General features: G+C 42.7%; 1 protein-coding gene across 8 annotated transcripts in view; it reads left to right on the top strand.

Moving 5' to 3' along the window:
• Positions 1-8,203: 8,203 nt before the first annotated feature.
• ZBTB35 (zinc finger and BTB domain containing 35) overlaps positions 8,204-18,666 on the top strand; it is a 33,098-nt gene continuing 22,635 nt past the window's right edge. For 2 of the 8 annotated variants that reach the window (XM_027101179.1, XM_027101175.1), the window contains exons 1-4: positions 8,874-9,101; positions 9,319-9,457; positions 10,441-10,542; positions 18,075-18,219. In XM_027101179.1, the coding sequence (XP_026956980.1) occupies positions 9,328-9,457; positions 10,441-10,542; positions 18,075-18,219 (377 nt within the window). In that variant the 5' untranslated portion in view covers positions 8,874-9,101; positions 9,319-9,327. Of the gene's footprint in view, positions 8,419-8,554; positions 8,802-8,873; positions 9,102-9,318; positions 9,458-10,440; positions 10,543-18,074; positions 18,220-18,666 lie in introns of those variants that run through there. The other 6 variants (XM_027101177.1, XM_027101174.1, XM_027101178.1 and 3 more) reach the window with 6 other exon arrangements.

The raw sequence follows: 18,666 nt of genomic DNA, 5'->3' as shown, positions 1-18,666 counted from the left end.
TCTAAGGTTGACTCTCTCCTCCATGCTCTATACAGATCCATATATAGTTGCCTTTTTTTTTTTTTTTTTGACTGCACCACACGGCTTGTAGGATCTTAGTTCCCTGGACCAGGGACTGAACCCCTGCAGCGGAAGCGCAGAATCCTAACCACTGGACCACCAGGCAATTCCCTCTATCAGTTTTCTAATCCCATTCGCCACCATGGTTTCATCTAGATTACTAACAGCCTCCCAACTGGTCTCTACTTCTATTTTGTCCCATTTAATCTATTATCCGTAGAATTCTCTTTAAAAAGTAAAATTTACTATGTCACTATCCTGTTCAACCTCCAAGACTTTCCTTTGTGATAAGAAAATCTAACATCTTTAACAGTGTTTCCAAGGCCCCTGTGGGTCTGCCCAGCAACATTCCTTCAGTTCTCGGAATGCTATAATCTTGGTGTCTCTGCAGGTTCTTGGCTAAGAACACTCAGACTTCATATTGCTTCTTATAGGTCACTAGTTTTCCTTGACCTCCAGATTGTCCTGTTCTTCACATTTCATAACACTCAGCAGTCAGCACCGAGTCAATTCACTGTTCAGAATGTCTATTTACTCCATCATACTAAGATTGGGAAGGCAGAAACCACATAGGCTTTGTTCACCATCAGAATTCCCAGTCCCTTAAACAGCGCCTAGCACAACGCTGGCTCTCAATAAATGTCGGTTGAAATAATGATTACATTTACTCTTGCAGACAGCTATTTAAATCCTTCCCTAATCCCTAATCCTGGGATTCCGGGAAGATGGCGGAAGAGTAAGACGCGGAGATCACCTTCCTCCCCACAGATAGATCAGAAATACATCTACACGTGGAACAACTCCTACAGAACACCTACTGAACGCTGGCAGAAAACCTCAGACCTCCCAAAAGGCAAGAACCCCCCCCCCCCCAACACGTACCTGGGTAGGGCAAAATAAAAAAGAATAAACAGAGACAAAAGGATAGGGACAGGACCTGCACCAGTGGGAGGGAGCTGTGAAGGAGGAAAGGTTTCCACACACTAGGAAGCCCCTTCGCGGGCGGAGACTGCGGGTGGTGGAGGGGGAAGATTCGAGGCCGCGGAGGAGAGCACAGCAACAGGGTGCGGAGGGCAAAGCGGAGAGAGTCCCGCACAGAGGATCGGTGCCGACCAGCACTCACCAGCCTGAGAGGCTTGTCTGCTCACCCGCCGGGGTGGGCGGGGCTGGGAGCTGAGGCTCGGGCTTCGGTCAGAGAGCAGAGAGAGGACAGGGGTTGGCGGAGTGAACACAGCCTGCAGGGGGTTAGTGCGCCACGACTAGCCAGGATGGAGTCCGGGGAAAAGTCTGGACCTGCCGAAGAGGCAGGAGACTTCTTCCCTCTTTTGTTTCCTGGCGCGCAAGGAGAGGGGATTAAGAGCGCTGCTTAAAGGAGCTCCAGAGACGGGCGCGAGCCGCGGCTAACAGCGCGGACCCCAGAGACGGACATGAGACGCTAAGGCTGCTGCTGCCGCCACCAAGAAGCCTGTGTGCGAGCACAGGTCACTATCCACAGCCCGCTTCCGGGGAGCCTGTGCAGCCCGCCACTGCCAGGGTCTCTGGATCCAGGGACAACTCCCCCGGGAGAACGCACGACGTGCCTCAGGCTGGTGCAATGTCATGCTGGCCTCTGCTGGCGCAGGCTCGGCCTCCGTGAGCCAGAGTCCCCGAATCAGCGACTCCTTTAACCCCTTCCTGTCTGAGGGAAGAACAGACGCCCTCCGGGGACCTACACGCAGAGGCGGGGCCAAATCCAAAGCTGAGCGCCTGGGAGCTGTGCGAACAAAGAAGAGAAAGGGAAATCTCTCCCAGCAGCCTCAGAAGCAGTGGATTAAAGCTCCACAATCAACTTGATGTACCCTGCATCTGTGGAATACATGAATAGACAACGAATCATCCCAAATTAAGGAGGTGGACTTTGAGAGCAAAATTTGTGATTTTTTTCCCCTTTTCCTCTTTTTGTGAGTGTGTATGTGTATGCTTCTGTGTGAGATTTTGTCTGTATAGCTTTGCTTCCACCATTGGTCCTAGGGTTCTATCCGTCCGTTTTTGTTTTTTTTTTAATTTTTTTCTTAATAATTATTTTTTATTTTAATAACTTTATTATATTTTATCTTACTTTATTTTATTTTACTTTATTTTATTTTTTCCTTCCTTCCTTCCTTCCTCCCTCCCTCCCTTCTTTCTTTCTTTCTTTCTTCTTCTACTGATTCTTTCTTTCTACTTTTTCTCCCTTTTATTCTGAGCCATGTGGATGAAAGACTCTTGGTGCTGCAGCCAGGAGTCACTGCTGTGCCTCTGAGGTGGGAGAGCCAACTTCAGGACACTGGTCCACAAGAGACCTCCCAGCTCCACATAATATCAAACGGCGAAAATCTCTCAGAGATCTCCATCTCAACACCAGCACCCAGATTCACTCAACGACCAGCAAGCTACAGTGCTGGACATCCTATGCCAAACAACTAGCAAGACAGGAACACAACATCACCCATTAGCAGAGAGGCTGCCTAAAATCATAATAAGTCCACAGACACCCCAAAACACACCACCAGACATGGACCTGCCCACCAGAAAGACAAGATCCAGCCTCATCTACCAGAACACAGGCACTAGTCCCCTCCACCAGGAAGCCTACACAACCCACTGAACCAAACTTAGCCACTGGGGACAGACACCAAAAACAACGGGAAGTACGAACCTGCAGCCTGCAAAAAGGAGACCCCAAACACAGTAAGATAAGCAAAATGAGAAGACAGAAAAACACACAGCAGATGAAGGAGCAAGATAAAAACCCACCAGACCTAACAAATGAAGAGGAAATAGGCAGTCTAACTGAAAGAGAATTCAGAACAATGATAGTAAATATGATCCAAAATCTTGGAAATAGAGAAAATGCAAGAAACATTTAACAAGGACCTAGAAGAACTAAAGATGAAACAAACAATGATGAACAACACAATAAATGAAATTAAAAATACTCTAGATGGGATCAATAGCAGAATAACTGAGGCAGAAGAACGGATAAATGACCTGGAAGATAAAATAGTGGAAATAACTACTGCAGAGCAGAATAAAGAAAAAAGAATGAAAAGAACTGAGGACAGTCTCAGGGACCTCTGGGACAACATCAAACACACCAACATTCAAATTATAGAGGTTCCAGAAGAAGAAGAGAAAAAGAAAGGGACTGAGAAAATATTTGAAGAGATTATAGTTGAAAACTTCCCTAATATGGAAAAGGAAATAGTTAATCAAGTCCAGGAAGCACAGAGAGTCTCATACAGGATAAATCCAAGGAGAAATACGCCAAGACACATATTAATCAAACTGTCAAAAATTAAATACAAAGAAAACATTAAAAGCAGCAAGGGAAAAACAACAAATAACACACAAGGGAATCCCCATAAGGTTAACAGCTGATCTTTCAGCAGAAACTCTGCAAGCCAGAAGGGACTGGCAGGACATATTTAAACTGATGAAGGAGGAAAACCTGCAACCAAGATTACTCCACCCAGCAAGGATCTCATTCAGATTTGATGGAGAAATTAAAACCTTTACAGACAAGTAAAAGCTGAGAGAGTTCAGCACCACCAAACCAGCTTTACAACAACTGCTAAAGGAACTTCTCTAGGCAAGAAACACAAGAGAAGGAAAAGACCTACAATAACGAACCCAAAACAATTAAGAAAATGGGAATAGGAATATACATATCGATAATTACCTTAAATGTAAATGGACTAAATGCTCCCACCAAAAGATACAGATTGGCTGAATGGATACAAAAACAAGACCCATATATTTGCTGTCTACAAGAGACCCACTTCAGACCTAGAGACACATACAGACTGAAAGTAAGGGGATGGAAAAAGATATTCCATGCAAATGGAAACCAAAAGAAAGCTGGAGTAGCAATTCTCATATCAGACAAAATAGACTTTAAAATAAAGACTATTACAAGAGACAAAGAAGGACACTACATAATGATCAAGGGACCGATCCAAGAAGAAGATATAATTGTAAATATTTATGCACCCAACATAGGAGCACCTCAATACAGAAGGCAAATACTAACAGCCATAAAAGGGAAAATCGACAGTACCACATTCATAGTAGGGGACTTTAACACCCCACTTTCACCAATGGACAGATCATCCAAAATGAAACTAAATAAGGAAACACAAGCTTTAAATGAAACATTAAACAAGATAGACTTAATTGATATTTATAGGACATTCCATCCAAAAACAGCAGAATACACATTTTTCTCAAGTGCTCATGGAACATTCTCCAGGATAGATCATACCTTGGGTCACAAATCAAGCCTTGGTAAATTTAAGAAAATTGAAATTCTATCAAGTATATTTTCTGAGCACAGTGCTATTAGACTAGATATCAATTACAGGAAAAGATCTGTAAAAAATACAAACACATGGAGGCTAAACAATACACTACTTAATAACGAAGTGATCACTGAAGAAATCAAAGAGGAAATCAAAACATACCTAGAAACAAATGACAATGGAGACATGACGACCCAAAATCTATGGGATGCAGCAAAAGCAGTTCTAAGAGGGAAGTTTATAGCAATACAATCCTACCTTAAGAAACAGGGAACATCTCGAATAAACAACCTAACCTTGCACCTCAAGCAATTAGAGAAAGAAGAACAAAAAAACCCCAAACTTAGCAGAAGGAAAGAAATCATAAAAATCAGATCAGAAATAAATGAAAAAGAAATGAAGCAAACGATAGCAAAGATCAATAAAACTAAAAGCTGGTTCTTTGAGAAGAGAAACAAAATTGATAAACCATTAGCCAGACTCATCAAGAAAAAAAGGGAGAAGACTCAAATCAATAGAATTAGAAACGAAAAAGGAGAAGTAACAGCTGACACTCCAGAAATACAAAAGATCATGAGAGATTACTACAAGCAACTCTATGCCAATAAAATGGACAACCTGGAAGAAATGGACAAATTCTTAGAAATGCACAACCTGTCAAGACTGAATCAGGAAGAAATAGAAAATATGAACAGGCCAATCACAAGCACTGAAATTGAAACCGTGATTAAAAATCTTCCAACAAACAAAAGCCCAGGACCAGATGGCTTCACAGGCGAATTCTATCAAACATTTAGAGAAGAGCTAACACCTATCCTTCTCAAACTCTTGTAAAATATAGCAGAGGGAGGAACACTCCCAAACTCATTCTACGAGGCCACCATCACCCTGATACCAAAACCAGACAAGGATGTCACAAAGAAAGAAAACTACAGGCCAATATCACTGATGAACATAGATGCAAAAATCCTCAACAAAATACTAGGAAACAGAAGCCAACAGCACATTAAACAGATCATATACCATGATCAAGTGGGGTTTATTCCAGGAATGCAAGGATTCGTCAATATACGCAAATCAGTCAACGTGATACACCATATTAACAAATTGAAGGAGAAAAACCAAATGATCATCTCAATAGATGCAGAGGAAGCTTTCAACAAAATTCAACACCCATTTATGATAAAAACCCTGCAGAAAGTAGGCATAGAGGGAACTTTCCTCAACATAATAAAGGCCATATATGACAAACCCACAGCCAATATCGTCCTCAATGGTGAAAAACTGAAAGCATTTCCACTAAGATCAGGAACAAGACAAGGTTGCCCACTCTCACCACTATTATTCAACATAGTTTTGGAAGTTTTAGCCACAGCAATCAGAGAAGAAAAGGAAATAAAAGGAATCCAAATCGGAAAAGAAGAAGTAAAGCTGTCACTGTTTTCAGATTACATGATACTACACATAGAGAATCCTAAAGATGCTACCAGAAAATTACTAGAGCTAATAAATGAATTTGGTAAAGTAGCAGGATACAAAATTAATGCATAGAAATCTCTGGCATTCCTATACACTAATGATGAAAAATCTGAAAGTGAAATCAAGAAAACACTCCCATTTACCATTGCAACAAAAAGAATAAAATATCTAGGAATAAACCTACCTAAGGAGACAAAAGACCTGTATGCAGAAAATTATAAGACACTGATGAAAGAAATTAAAGATGATACAAATAGATGGAGAGATATACCATGTTCTTGGATTGGAAGAATCAACATTGTGAAAATGACTCTACTACCCAAAGCAATCTACAGATTCAATGCAATCCCTATCAAACTACCACTGGCATTTTTCACAGAACTAGAACAAAAAATTTCACAATTTGTATGGAAACACAAAAGACCCCGAATAGCCAAAGCAATCTTGAGAAAGAAAAACGGAGCTGGAGGAATCAGGCCTCCAACTTCAGACTATACTACAAAGCTACAGTAATCAAGACAGTATGGTACTGGCACAAAAACAGAAATATAGATCAATGGAACAGGATAGAAAGCCCAGAGATAAACCCACGCACATATGGTCACCTTATCTTTGATAAAGGAGGCAGGAATGTACAGTGGGAAAGGACAGCCTCTTCAATAAGTGGTGCTGGGAAAACTGGACAGGTACATGTAAAAGTATGAGGTTAGATCACTCCCTAACACCATACACAAAAATAAGCTCAAAATGGATTAAAGACCTAAATGTAAGGCCAGAAACTATCAAAGTCTTAGAGGAAAACATAGGCAGAACACTCTATGACATAAATCACAGCAAGATCCTTTTTGACCCACCTCCTAGAGAAATGGAAATAAAAACAAAAATAAACAAATGGGACCTAATGAAACTTCAAAGCTTTTGCACAGCAAAGGAAACCATAAACAAGACCAAAAGACAACCCTCAGAATGGGAGAAAATATTTGCAAATGAAGCAACTGACAAAGGATTAATCTCCAAAATTTATAAGCAGCTCAATAACAAACAAACAACCCAGTCCAAAAATGGGCAGAAGGCCTAAATAGACATTTCTCCAAAGAAGGTATGCAGACTGCCAACAAACACATGGAAGAATGCTCAACATCATTAATCATTAGAGAAATGCAAATCAAAACTACAATGAGATATCATCTCACACCAGTCAGAATGGCCATCATCAAAAAATGTAGCAACAATAAATGCTGGAGAGTGTGTAGAGAAAAGGGAACACTCTTGCACTGCTGGTGGGAATGTGAATTGGTTCAGCCACTATGGAGAACAGTATGGAGGTTCCTTAAAAAACTACAAATAGAACTACCATATGACCCAGCAATCCCACTACTGGGCATATACCCTGAGAAAAACAAAATTCAAAGAGTCATGTACCAAAATGTTCATTGCAGCTCTATTTACAATAGCCTGGAGATGGAAACAACCTAAGTGCCCATCATTGGATGAATGGATAAAGAAGATGTGGCACATATATACAATGGAATATTACTCAGCCATAAAAAGAAACGAAATTGAGCTATTTGTAATGAGGTGGATAGACCTAGAGTCTGTCATGCAGAGTGAAGTAAGTCAGAAAGAAAAAGACAAATACCGTATGCTAACACATATATATGGAATTTAAGAAAAAAAAAATGTCATGAAGAACCTAGGGGTAAGACAGGAATAAAGACGCAGTCCTACTGGAGAACGGACTTGAGGATATGGGGAGGGGGAAGGGTGAGCTGTGACAGGGCGAGAGAGAGTCATGGACATATACACACTAACAAACGTAAGGTAGATAGCTAGTGGGAAGCAGCCGCATGGCACAGGGATATTGGCTCGGTGCTTTGTGACTGTCTGGAGGGGTGGGATAGGGAGGGTGGGAGGGAGGAAGACGCAAGAGGGAAGAGATATGGGAACATATGTATATGTATAACTGATTCACTTTGTTATAAAGCAGAAACTAACACACCATTGTAAAGCAATTATACTCCAATAAAGATGTAAAAAAAATTCCCTAATTCTAATGTTTCTTTTGAGAGAATAGAATAAGTAAGTCTTGACTATCTCATTCTCACAAAGCCAATTTCAGAGGAATGAATGAATGACCCAGTCACGTGAGGCTGATTATGGGTCACTGGCCATTCTAAGCGCGGGGGTTGGGGAATGGAGAGCTGCAGTAATAGCACCATGCGTAAATAATCTTGCAGCTACAGGTCCTAAGCCCAGCAAACACGTGCTGCCCGCCGAGCACGGAGAGGGCGGGCATCCGGGAGGAAGATCCTAGGCGGCCGGAACGTGCTCGCGCCCGTGGCCGCCGCCGCCCGCGCCGCGGCCGTTCGGGTCTCGGAGCGAGCCCACGTGCGCCGGCCGGACCCAAGCAGAGGGAGCGCCCGGGCACTCGCGAGGAAATGGCGGGCGAGGCGCTGTTCAGGGTTAGGGAAAAGTGTGGGGCGAGTTACGCCCCGAGAGGGGAGAGTAGAGAAGGTAAGGCTTTCGGGACGGAAAGGAGAGAGGAAGGATCGTGAGCTAGGTAAGGCGTCCCGACCTAGGCTTTGGGAGTAAAGGGGGCGGGGGGGGGGGGGGGCAGCGGTATAAAGGTACACCTGAAACTGGCTGCGAGTTTATTCTAAGGTCCGGGTCGGAAGTGCTCACACCTGGAGTCTGGCGCGGGTGGGTGGAAGGTGGAGCCCCACCCAGACAAAGGCAGGCCCGCAACCGGCCCAACCCCACCACAGCTCGACTTCCTCCTCCCAGCGCGGGCGGCCTGCCCTTCTCGAGCGCCAAATCCCCTCAGCTAGCTCCGCCCCGCCACTAGAGGAGGGCGGGTGGGGGCGTGTCCCGCCCTCTCCCTCGTCTGCGCTCAGTCGGCGTCCGCGTCAGCCGGACCTCGACGCGTTGACGCGGCACGTCGACGTAAGTGACGCGCAGGCCCGGGCCGCTCCTCCTTCCTTGAGTGAGTGCCGGCCCGGTCTGGGCGGGGGAGAAGAGGGCGGGCGGGGGAGGGAGAGGCGACCCGGGAGTCGTAGTGGGCCGCGGGCCGGACCGGGTCCCGGGGCGGCGGGAGCCAGGGCCGGGCCGAAGGGCTTGGCGGGCCGTTAGAGGGCCGCGGCGGCTGTCGGGTCTCCTCCCTTGCCGGACTTGCGCGCCCCGGAGCCCGGAGCCTCCGGCGCTGTGCCCACCCCGCTCCAGCTCGCGTCTCCCGACTCCAATTAGGTCAGGCTCGGAGTCCCGCGGCCGCGGCTCCGGCCCCCAACGCGCGGCGGCCGCCCGGCTCGCCTTTCTTTCTTCCCTCGCCTTCCTCTCCTCTTGTCTCACCCTCCCCCCTTCTTTTCGCGTTGCTGGGGTTTTGTTTTTTGTTGTTTTATGCTTTAGGGGTTTTGTTCCTCAGCCCGAGCTCATGGGTGTACATTATCATGCTCCTCTTTTGTAGAACAACCCGATGGCCATGGAGGCCGAAGAGACGATGGAATGCCTTCAGGAGTTCCCTGAACATCATAAAATGATCCTGGACCGATTGAATGAACAGCGAGAGCAGGACCGGTTTACTGACATCACCCTGATTGTCGACGGTGGGTAGCGTGGTGGGCCGAGGAGCGAATTTGTGGCTGCAGATCTTCTCTCCCCTTCCCCCATCTGCCTTTTTTATCCACCTTCTGTGGACTCCCTATCGAAAGTCTGCGGACGGTGTGCTCTGGAACCCGAGGACACTTATCAGTGTCCCTTCACGTAGACCATGCTGCAGAAGGATAGTCACGCTTTCAACATAATCATGGCATTTTAACTTCTTGCAGCCTTTTCAAGTGTTCGCATTGTACACTTGAGTGCAAGGTGGCGGGGATAGGGAGGATGTCTCTAAATGTTTGGTTAGTAGACTTCTGCTGCTAAGCTGCTTTGAGCAGTCTTTCACAGGAGTCATTTGGGAAGTATTCTTTCTAGTTTCCCAAATGGTCTTGGAGGGAAAATGTGAGAGATTCCTTTGCAGCACTGGTACCCCCTTTGGTAACCCCCGAAATATAATGCGGTCTTTACCAGTCTTAGGAGTAGTCATTATAATGGATGCAAACCCAGCTTGGGTATCTTTTCTGTTTAGTGAAAATAGACTTCTTGAGGCAAGCTATACTTTATTATAGCCTACAGCTGGTCTGCTGTAGGTTGAGTTTCCAAATATTAGGCATACTAAAATGTTTTCCATAGCAAACACATCCAGCTTGGTGCTTATTCTGTGGCTTTTTCTTCTCTTTTCAAATGATGTATAACCTTTTGGGTTGTGTTTATATTTAGCAGTTTCAACTGAATAGGATATGCCTTTGACTTAAGTGGTACCTCCTGAAATGTTGTAAGGTGGCCTTTATAAAGCTGACTTAATAAGGCCCTTGAGGTAAAGATCCTGCTTCATGTCAAATTGAGATTTAAATTTGTCAAGATAGCTGTCCAGAATATAGTTTTATAATTATATTACGAAAGACCTATTTTACTTTAATTTCTTAACTTGTTTTATAGTTTTATATTTGATTTTTGTGAATATGATGATTTTATTTTGTTTTTTCTCTAGGACACCATTTTAAGGCCCACAAGGCTGTTTTGGCTGCTTGCAGCAAGTTCTTTTACAAATTCTTTCAGGAGTTTACTCAGGAACCTTTGGTGGAGATAGAAGGTAAATGCTTGTTTTAAATACAATATTTAGCAAGCATTATAATTTGATGAAGAAGTTTTAGGCAGTTAATTTAGCAAGATACCATGGGAAACAGGCATCAATGGTTTCTATTCGGTGACTGGATAAATTGTTCTTTTGACACCTGAGAATTCTTACTTTTAGTAACGTGCTTCGTAAAATGATCTTCCAGGAAAAACTCTTATGTTAAATGGTTGGTCTCTTAAAGGAGTCTTTTTCATTGCTAATACCAGTGATCACTGTCTTTTGAAAACATGTATTAAAAGTGAATTTCCATCTTATTTAGTGGGCTTATGTTTCAGACTGGTCCAGATGCTGCAGGCCTCTGTATTAGCAGCATGACACGCACAGTGTGAAATGGGCTGTCATAATATGGAAAAGGCTAGGAAAGATTAACTGAAGTAGCATTCAGAAGAAGTTCTAGTGGCTATAGAAAGTCTAGGATGGAAGGGGGTCATCTACTAGATACTGTCTTAAAATAGAAATTTTTATACTTGTTTGACTTTTTGTAATAATAGCCCACCAAGTGCCAGGTATTATGCTGTGTAGTTTGTGTGCATTTTCTGAGGTTCACAGCAGTGCTTTGAAGTAAGTGGTTTTACTTCCAATTTACGTATCAGGGAGTAGGCTCTAAAAGGTTACTTGTCTGAGGTTGCCCAGCTTAGCAGGGGATTCAGTTTGTTCTATTAATTCTGCTGCTACAATACCTAGCCCTCTACCCCTCAATCCAAAACTGTGGGAAATAAGTCAGCTTACCTACATAAATACAGGGTTCTTGAGTTTGGGTTTTGTATCTCTCTCAGTGTGTATATATTCTCTGTTATGAATGGGTTGCCTAGAAACAGTATTCCCTTGGAAAAATTTGGTGTCTAGGGGAGTAAAGAAAACGTAGAGTTAAGAGTATTCTCTTATTTTGATAGTTCCAGCTTACCTAGCATTCTGGCTGATATCCATAGATAGATTATCTTTGATTATCTGTGATGGACAGAGCACAGGCATGATGGAAATCCTCAAAGCTTACTAAAGTGAGAATCCATCAGCCTAGACGTGTTTCTGTTACAAGCCAAAGTTTTGTGCATTTATTCACCTGAGGTACTGAGACCCCAGGCAGGTTACTTTATCTCAATTGCATATTTGCCTCTTCATCTGAAAAGTGGGTTAATAGGCTTGTACTGTTGTGCTAATGATTAATTGAAATGGCATCTGCAGAGTGCCTGGCGTATTGTTTGGTGCACTGTCAAAGCTTAATAGATTGGGGCTGTTTATCAGATTTAATACCTATTATAATATACCATGCCAGACCCAGGAAATGAGAAATTGATTAATAAGACAGGCCTTAGAGAATTTGCAAATTTAATCATGGATAAGCAACAGTTAAGGAGTGCAAAAAATGTTGCAGAGAATTTTGTTGCAGAATGGTGTCACTAAGGAGGGAGGATGAGTGGTTTAGTTTACTTTAGAGAGAAGGAGGATTTCAAAGATGAGTCAACTTCTGGGCAGAATCTTAAGTGAAAAAATAAGTGGCCCAGGCTAGAATATGCATTGCTGGTGGAGTGTGGAGTACTGAACTACCTGGAGAAGTAGGGTCTTTTCTTCTGAAGACTAATCACCTTGGGATTATCTCTTGTACTTCTGATGTGCTCTGTCCATTATAGTACAGGACACACAACTTTCAGTATTTAAACTTTAGAAAGTAAGAAAGAAAAATGTAAAAACATTCTTTCTGTTTTTGTTATTTGCCAGATTCAGGTTTAAAGAATCAATTTGGCTCAATGTCTTCTTAAGCCCTTAACTTTGGAATTGCTGCACTATCTGGCTAGGTCACCTGGCTGTAGAGAAAGCCCTGGGCATGCATTTAGAAAACCTGACTTGTAGTCCCAGCTTTACTGTTTGTCGGTTGTGTAACATTGGACATCTTAGCTTCCTTTTTTCTCTTTTAATCTGCAGAAAATGTCAAGTAATTTTGGATTATGTCATGGGCATTATTTTTTTCCTTTTTTTTTTTTTGGTCTGTGTCAGGTTGTTGAGGCATGCGGGATCTTTCGTTACGGTGCAAGGTTTCTTTGTTGCGTGTTTGGGCTTCTCTCTAGTTGTGGCGTGTGGGTTTTTCTCTGTCTAGTTGTGGCACATGGGCTCTGTAGCTTGTGGCACGTGGGCTTAGTTGCCCCGCAGCATGTGGGATCTCAGTTCCCCAACCAGGGATCGAACCGGCATCCCCTGCATTGGAAGGTGGATTCTTTACCACTGGACCACCAGGGAAGTCCCTGTCATGGGCATTTTGAATATTATGTTTTGACCCTCTGTGTGCTGTTAGAATCATCTGGAGAATGCTTTTGGTTTTTGTTGTTGTTTTGATTTTGTTTTGTTTTAGCAATCAACCTGATTAGGTTCAGACTGCCTTGTGTAGACTGTGGATCCAATTCCAATTTAGTTTTCAAAACCTTTGTTGTTCTGTTCAGGTCCCAGGTGTGCCGACCTGGGTGGTAGTCCACACCACAGTGTAATTCTCAAAGCCTTTGCTGTGCTGCCTCACGTCATTTTTGCACACGTGCAGCTGGGTGGTGAGCTCAAGACTGCATACGCAGATTTAAAGGACCTCTCTCCAGCTCCCTCCTGATGGCCTCTGTACTTAGCTCCCCTGAGCTCCCTTTCCTGGTCCTCTGGCTGGAAGACTAGGAGGTTAGCTTCCCTGTGCTGTCGTACATTTTCTGCAGTGGAATCCATTTCCTGGATAATAACATGGTGAGAGAAGAAAATAACAAGAATTCTCTCCATGCTCTTCAGATGATAATCTCTTTCCTAGTTCTCAGCCAGAGAGAACTTTTTCTTAGGGTTGAGTTGCCTGCTTGGTGGCAACTAGCCATAGATGTGCAGCGTCAGACTGGGGCTTGTCTTGAGGGAGGGCTGAGAGAGAAATAAAAACCAGCTATTTTTCCCCACCCCCACACACTCTCCATCCCCTTTGCTGGTTCTCTAGCCGGAAAGAGTTTCTCCTGTAGCTTTTTCTGTCTGCACCTGCTACCCAGTTACGGGAGTTGGGCTGTCCTCAAGCTGGGTTATGTGGGAGGAAAAATATAAAACCAGGAAACTTACTGCTGTTCTTTGAGTTTTGATTTCTCTCCCCAGTCTCTTTGCTTCTGTTTTTTCTTCGGAGTCCTTGTATATTTGCTTTATGTATTCTTTTCAGAATTTTTAGTTATAATCAATGGACAAGATAGGGTGGCGTGTGCATTCTTCATCTTAGCTAGAACTAGAACTCCCATCTGTAAAATAGGAATGGTTCTTGTCTTTAGCCGCTCACTAGAAACACCAGGGGAGCTTTTGCAAGTACTAATACCCAGGCTTTTTCTCCAGATCAATTAAATCGGTCTTTGAGGGGTGAGATCCAAGCATCTGTATTTAAAAGTTCTCTAGGTCCTTGTTATTCAAGGTGTGGTCTGAGGATCAGTAATGTGTGGGCATCACCTGTGAGCTTGTTAGAACTGTAGACTTTCAGGCTCCACCCTAGACCTACTGAATCAGAACAGAATCCTCAGATGATTCCTTTGTACAGCAAAGTTAGGGCAGCACTGCTCCACCCTAGACCTACTGAATCAGAACAGAATCCTCAGATGATTCCTTTGTACAGCAAAGTTAGGGCAGCACTGCCCTAAGACAAGTCCAGTATGCAGCCAGTGTTGAGAACCACTGCCTTATAGGGTTTTGTAAAAGCAAATGTATGTAAAGAGAATTTAAATTGAAATATGCTCTATGAGTATAAACTGTCATTAGATGCAAGCTGAGCCAGCTCTCTCCCTGTTTTCTGGGTCCCTGGTGAAGTAAGTTATCTTTGATTAGGACTGCAGGTTCACCTTTGATTTAAGTCAAAATTGTTGTCCTTGAAGCCAGTTGCATCCCACCTCAGCTTTGTGACTTGGATTCACACCATATAAAATCTTCAGCAGACATTCACTCCCTTGTTCAGAACACAACAGCCTTCTCCTAACCCGAGCCTCCAATTTTCCAAATCCATTCTTTACTTCTGAAACCACAGATCCATAAGCACCTAGTTTCTCTCAAACAGCAACTCTACCATCGCGTCCAAAATCTTAGCCCCTAATATCAAGGACAGAGCATCCAAGCACATATTCATACATCCTATTTGAGTAGGAGTTTTCCACCAGTTGAGGAATTCTGTAAGACTAGAGAAATTCCAGAATGCCCACCCCCCACTTTTGCCTCTTCCTAAGGGGAAAAATGACTCAGGTCAAGGTGTTTATATTAACATTTTTCTTAGATACTTCCTTAGAAAAATTGTATATTATGAAAGGAGTAAGGAATTGAGAAAATGGACTGAAATTTGAAAGTTACTAAACTAGTCCTAATAGAGTATAAAATATTTTTGCAGCTGTACATCATCTACCAACCCTTCACTTACCTGGGCAGGTGTTGTAAGTTTGGTTCCTGTTAGCTAATTAAGTCAGTGGCTTATTCCTAGGACCAGTGTTGGACTGGCCACATAAGAAGCACTTAGGGTGGGCTTCCCTGGTGGCTCAGCGGTTAAGAATCCGCCTGCCAATGCAGGGGACAAGGGATTGATCCCTGATCTGGGAAGATCCCCAATGCCGCAGAGCAACTAAGCCTGTGCGCTACAACTACTGAGCCTGCGCTCTAGAGCCTGCGAGCCACAACTACTGAGCCCGTGCGTCTAGAGCTTGTGCTCTGCAACAAGAGAAGCCACCGCAATGAGAAGCCCGTGCACTGCCACGGAGAGTAGCCCCCGCCCGCCGCAATTAGAGAAAGCCTGTGCGCAGCAATGAAGACCCAGCGCAGCCCAAAATAAAACAAACAAATAAATTTATTTAAAAAAAGAAGCACTCAGGGTGCTTATAAAAAGGAGTTCCCTATCCCAGTTTTGATTCTGGAGATCAGGGACCCATGCTTAAGTCTACAGGTGATTCTGATTAACCAAGATTGGGAACTAAGTCCACAAGTTCTTGGAGGCCAGTTGGTTCTTGAAATTACTAATTTTTAGAATTTTCTATGGTAATCCACTGTGTGTATTACATAATACTCCCATTGGGGTCTGGGGCAATATCCTATAAGCACATAATAATCCAGTGTATTATTAATAAGCAGCATAGCTTATTAATATTTACTCTAAGTGGGATAAAGATTATAAATAGCCTCATGTCAGTTCAGGTCAAATTTTGCTGCCAAATTTATGGGAAAACTTCTGGTTTTAAGAGATTTGGGGGACTTTGGAAATAGGAGTAAAAGATTGCAGTCTTGTAGTGAATGAGACATGGGTATTCAGACGCTTCCAAGCAGGAATGTTTCCTACCATCATCCTATTTAAAAATCTTCATCATGGACTTTGGAGTCAGGCCATCTGGGTTTGCTTCTAGTATTATCACTTAATAACTATGTGACTTTCGCAAGTTACTTCTCTGTGCCTCAATTTCCTCATCTGTAAAATGGGGATTATAATAGTACTTCATAGGGTTGTCAGGAGGATTAAGTCAGTTGATGATTTGTAAAGTGTTTAGAGTCCTGTCTGATATGTATAGTAGGCATACATATGTGTGTTTGATTAAAAATCAAAATCTCATTCTGCTTCAGGAAAAATTTACACATTGTTTTTAGGAAAGATTTCTGTTGCACTTTTAAATATTTGGTCAAAACACCTTAAAAAAAAACCCAGCAAAATCTAGTTGTCTGTTTCTCAGGCTACTCTCATATAATAAAGAACATGGTTAAAAGACAACCAGGAGGGGCTTCCCTGGTGGCGCAGTGGTTGAGAGTCCGCCTGCCGATTCAGGGGACATGGGTTCGTGCCCCGGTCCGGGAAGATCCCACATGCCGCGGAGCGGCTGGGCCCGTGAGCCATGGCCACTGAACCTGCGCATCCGGAGCCTGTGCTCCGCAACGGGAGAGGCCACAGCAGTGAGAGGCCCACGTACCGCAAAAAACTAAATAAATAAATAAATAAGACAACCAGGAGAAAAAAGATTAGGGGACCCAATAAATTAGCCATTAATGAATCCAGTCATTTTTAGTTTGCTTATTTGGTAGCATGTAACTTGGTCATATTGCATTATATTTTATGGTGCTTCTCAATATTCAGATTGTTTTCAGGCATTTTGAAGATGAGTTTTCTGAGGATCAGAGGTTCTGACTTGCCCCAGATTGCACAAGTCATGGAGAGACTGAACTGAAACTTGAAAGTTGGCTTCCTGAACGATATTTTTTCCTAACACATATAGAAGATGGTGGATATTCCACCAGTATTCTTACTGTTGTCCTGAAGGCCACATTCAGGTGTATAAAGTACATGGGAAGAACATACAAATATTTTTTCTTTTCCTATTTTTTTTTCTTTTTTGGCCACCCAGGGCGGCTTGTGGAATCTTAGTTCCCCAACCAGGGATTGAACCAGCGCCCTTGGCAGTGAAAGCGTGGGGTCCTAACCACTGGACTGCCAGGAAATTCCTGTTTTGTATTTGTAATTGTGCATATTGTGTGCAGCTTGGTCTTGGGCATTTTTTTAGCATAAAAAAAAATCTATAAAAACGAGTTTCCTCTTTGTTCCTGTCAATAGCTTTTCATAGCCTTGCATTAGCGCACTGAAACAATATTATATAGCATTGAAAAGCACAAAGAAGTAGAGTATCATTTTGGGCCAAAATTTAAACAAACTTGCAAAGAAAGCTCGGAATTGTGGAAGCTTAATTCTGAAAGTGACTTTGGCCTTTATCCATTTATACCTACTTTGTGTGCCTGCATTTTAGGAAGCATTGTGTTAGGTACTGTGAGGTGGGTGTAGAGGCAAATTTCCGTAAAGTAGCTTACAGTCAAGAGTTGTCCATGAATTTTAACTATAAGACCAGGTACAGAGTTCAGCCTGAGGGAACTATTAAAGAGGTTCATTAAAGATGTGGCATTAAAATTGGTCCTTCAAGGGTGGTAGGATTTGTCGAGGTAAGGTGATAAAGCATTCAGGATGGAGGGTGTTAAGGAAGGGAAGGAAATTCTTAGAAAGTGAAGGGTTTGTTTGAGGATCAGTATATAGTGTAGGTTTGATATAGTTTAAAATTTGGAAGGAAAAATAGTGGTAAGTAGAAAAATAATGTGAAGGACCTTGAAATAAAGGCAGAATGGTACTGAACTTTATTTGCTAAGCTTTTGAAAGCTATTGATGATTTTGGAGCTGAGTTGACACAGAGCTCCCTGGCAGGTAACACAGCATGTCTGATGTAATAGCCCATTCGTGTATTTGAGTGATAGATTTTACTGTTCTGTAAGAGCCTTAGGAAGTCTTTGGGAAAGATCTTAAAGTAGTTTGCTAGTTAGTGCTGAACTTGGCTACAAAATTATTATACTGTAAATGAGAATTCTGCCAGGAAATTATCTTCCAAAGTGACAAATACTAATCATTTTCCAAACATTGGGCTTCTATTTTTTTCTTTACTAAATGTTACAAGATTTGAATCAATGTGAATACATGTTAATGCATGTCTTTTTTTTTTTTACAGGTGTTAGTAAAATGGCCTTTCGTCATTTGATTGAGTTCACATATACAGCAAAATTAATGATACAAGGAGAAGAAGAAGCCAACGATGTATGGAAAGCAGCAGAGTTTCTACAAATGCTAGAAGCTATCAAAGCCCTTGAAGTCAGGTAATTACTTATTTCCTTAATAGGGAACGAATAGTTATATTCAGTCATGTCCACCCTGACTGTTAGTCAAGAATTTATTATGTCATGCCATAAGGGATTGATTTCCTTAGTGAGGCAGAGATAGTTATATTCAGTCATGTTCACCCTGTTAGTCAAGAATGTATTGTACGTATCATGCTGTAAAGAACTGATGTTTTGAAATTAAGAATATGTATTTAAGGATCTATAAAGTTCTACTGGTTATGATTGTTCTTTCCTTCACGCTTGATTTCTTGTCCTTATGTAAAAACTGTGCTAATATTAACTCAAGTAGCATCTTTTGTTTCTAATAAAATAAGGAGGACTAGGCATCTTTTTAGGGGTTCTCTGGGTTCCTATAATCTATTCTGTGGATTCAGGTTGTTAATTGTACCAAGACTTACTCTAAAAGTGGTTTGGCTTACAAAG

Source organism: Aethalodelphis obliquidens, unplaced genomic scaffold (genome assembly GCF_003676395.1).
Source record: "Aethalodelphis obliquidens isolate GAN/ISIS:26980383/991018 unplaced genomic scaffold, ASM367639v1 scaffold4, whole genome shotgun sequence".
Lineage (NCBI taxonomy): Eukaryota > Metazoa > Chordata > Mammalia > Artiodactyla > Delphinidae > Aethalodelphis > Aethalodelphis obliquidens.
Note: the sequence above shows the minus strand (reverse complement) of the source record. Positions and strands in the feature narration are given on the sequence as shown.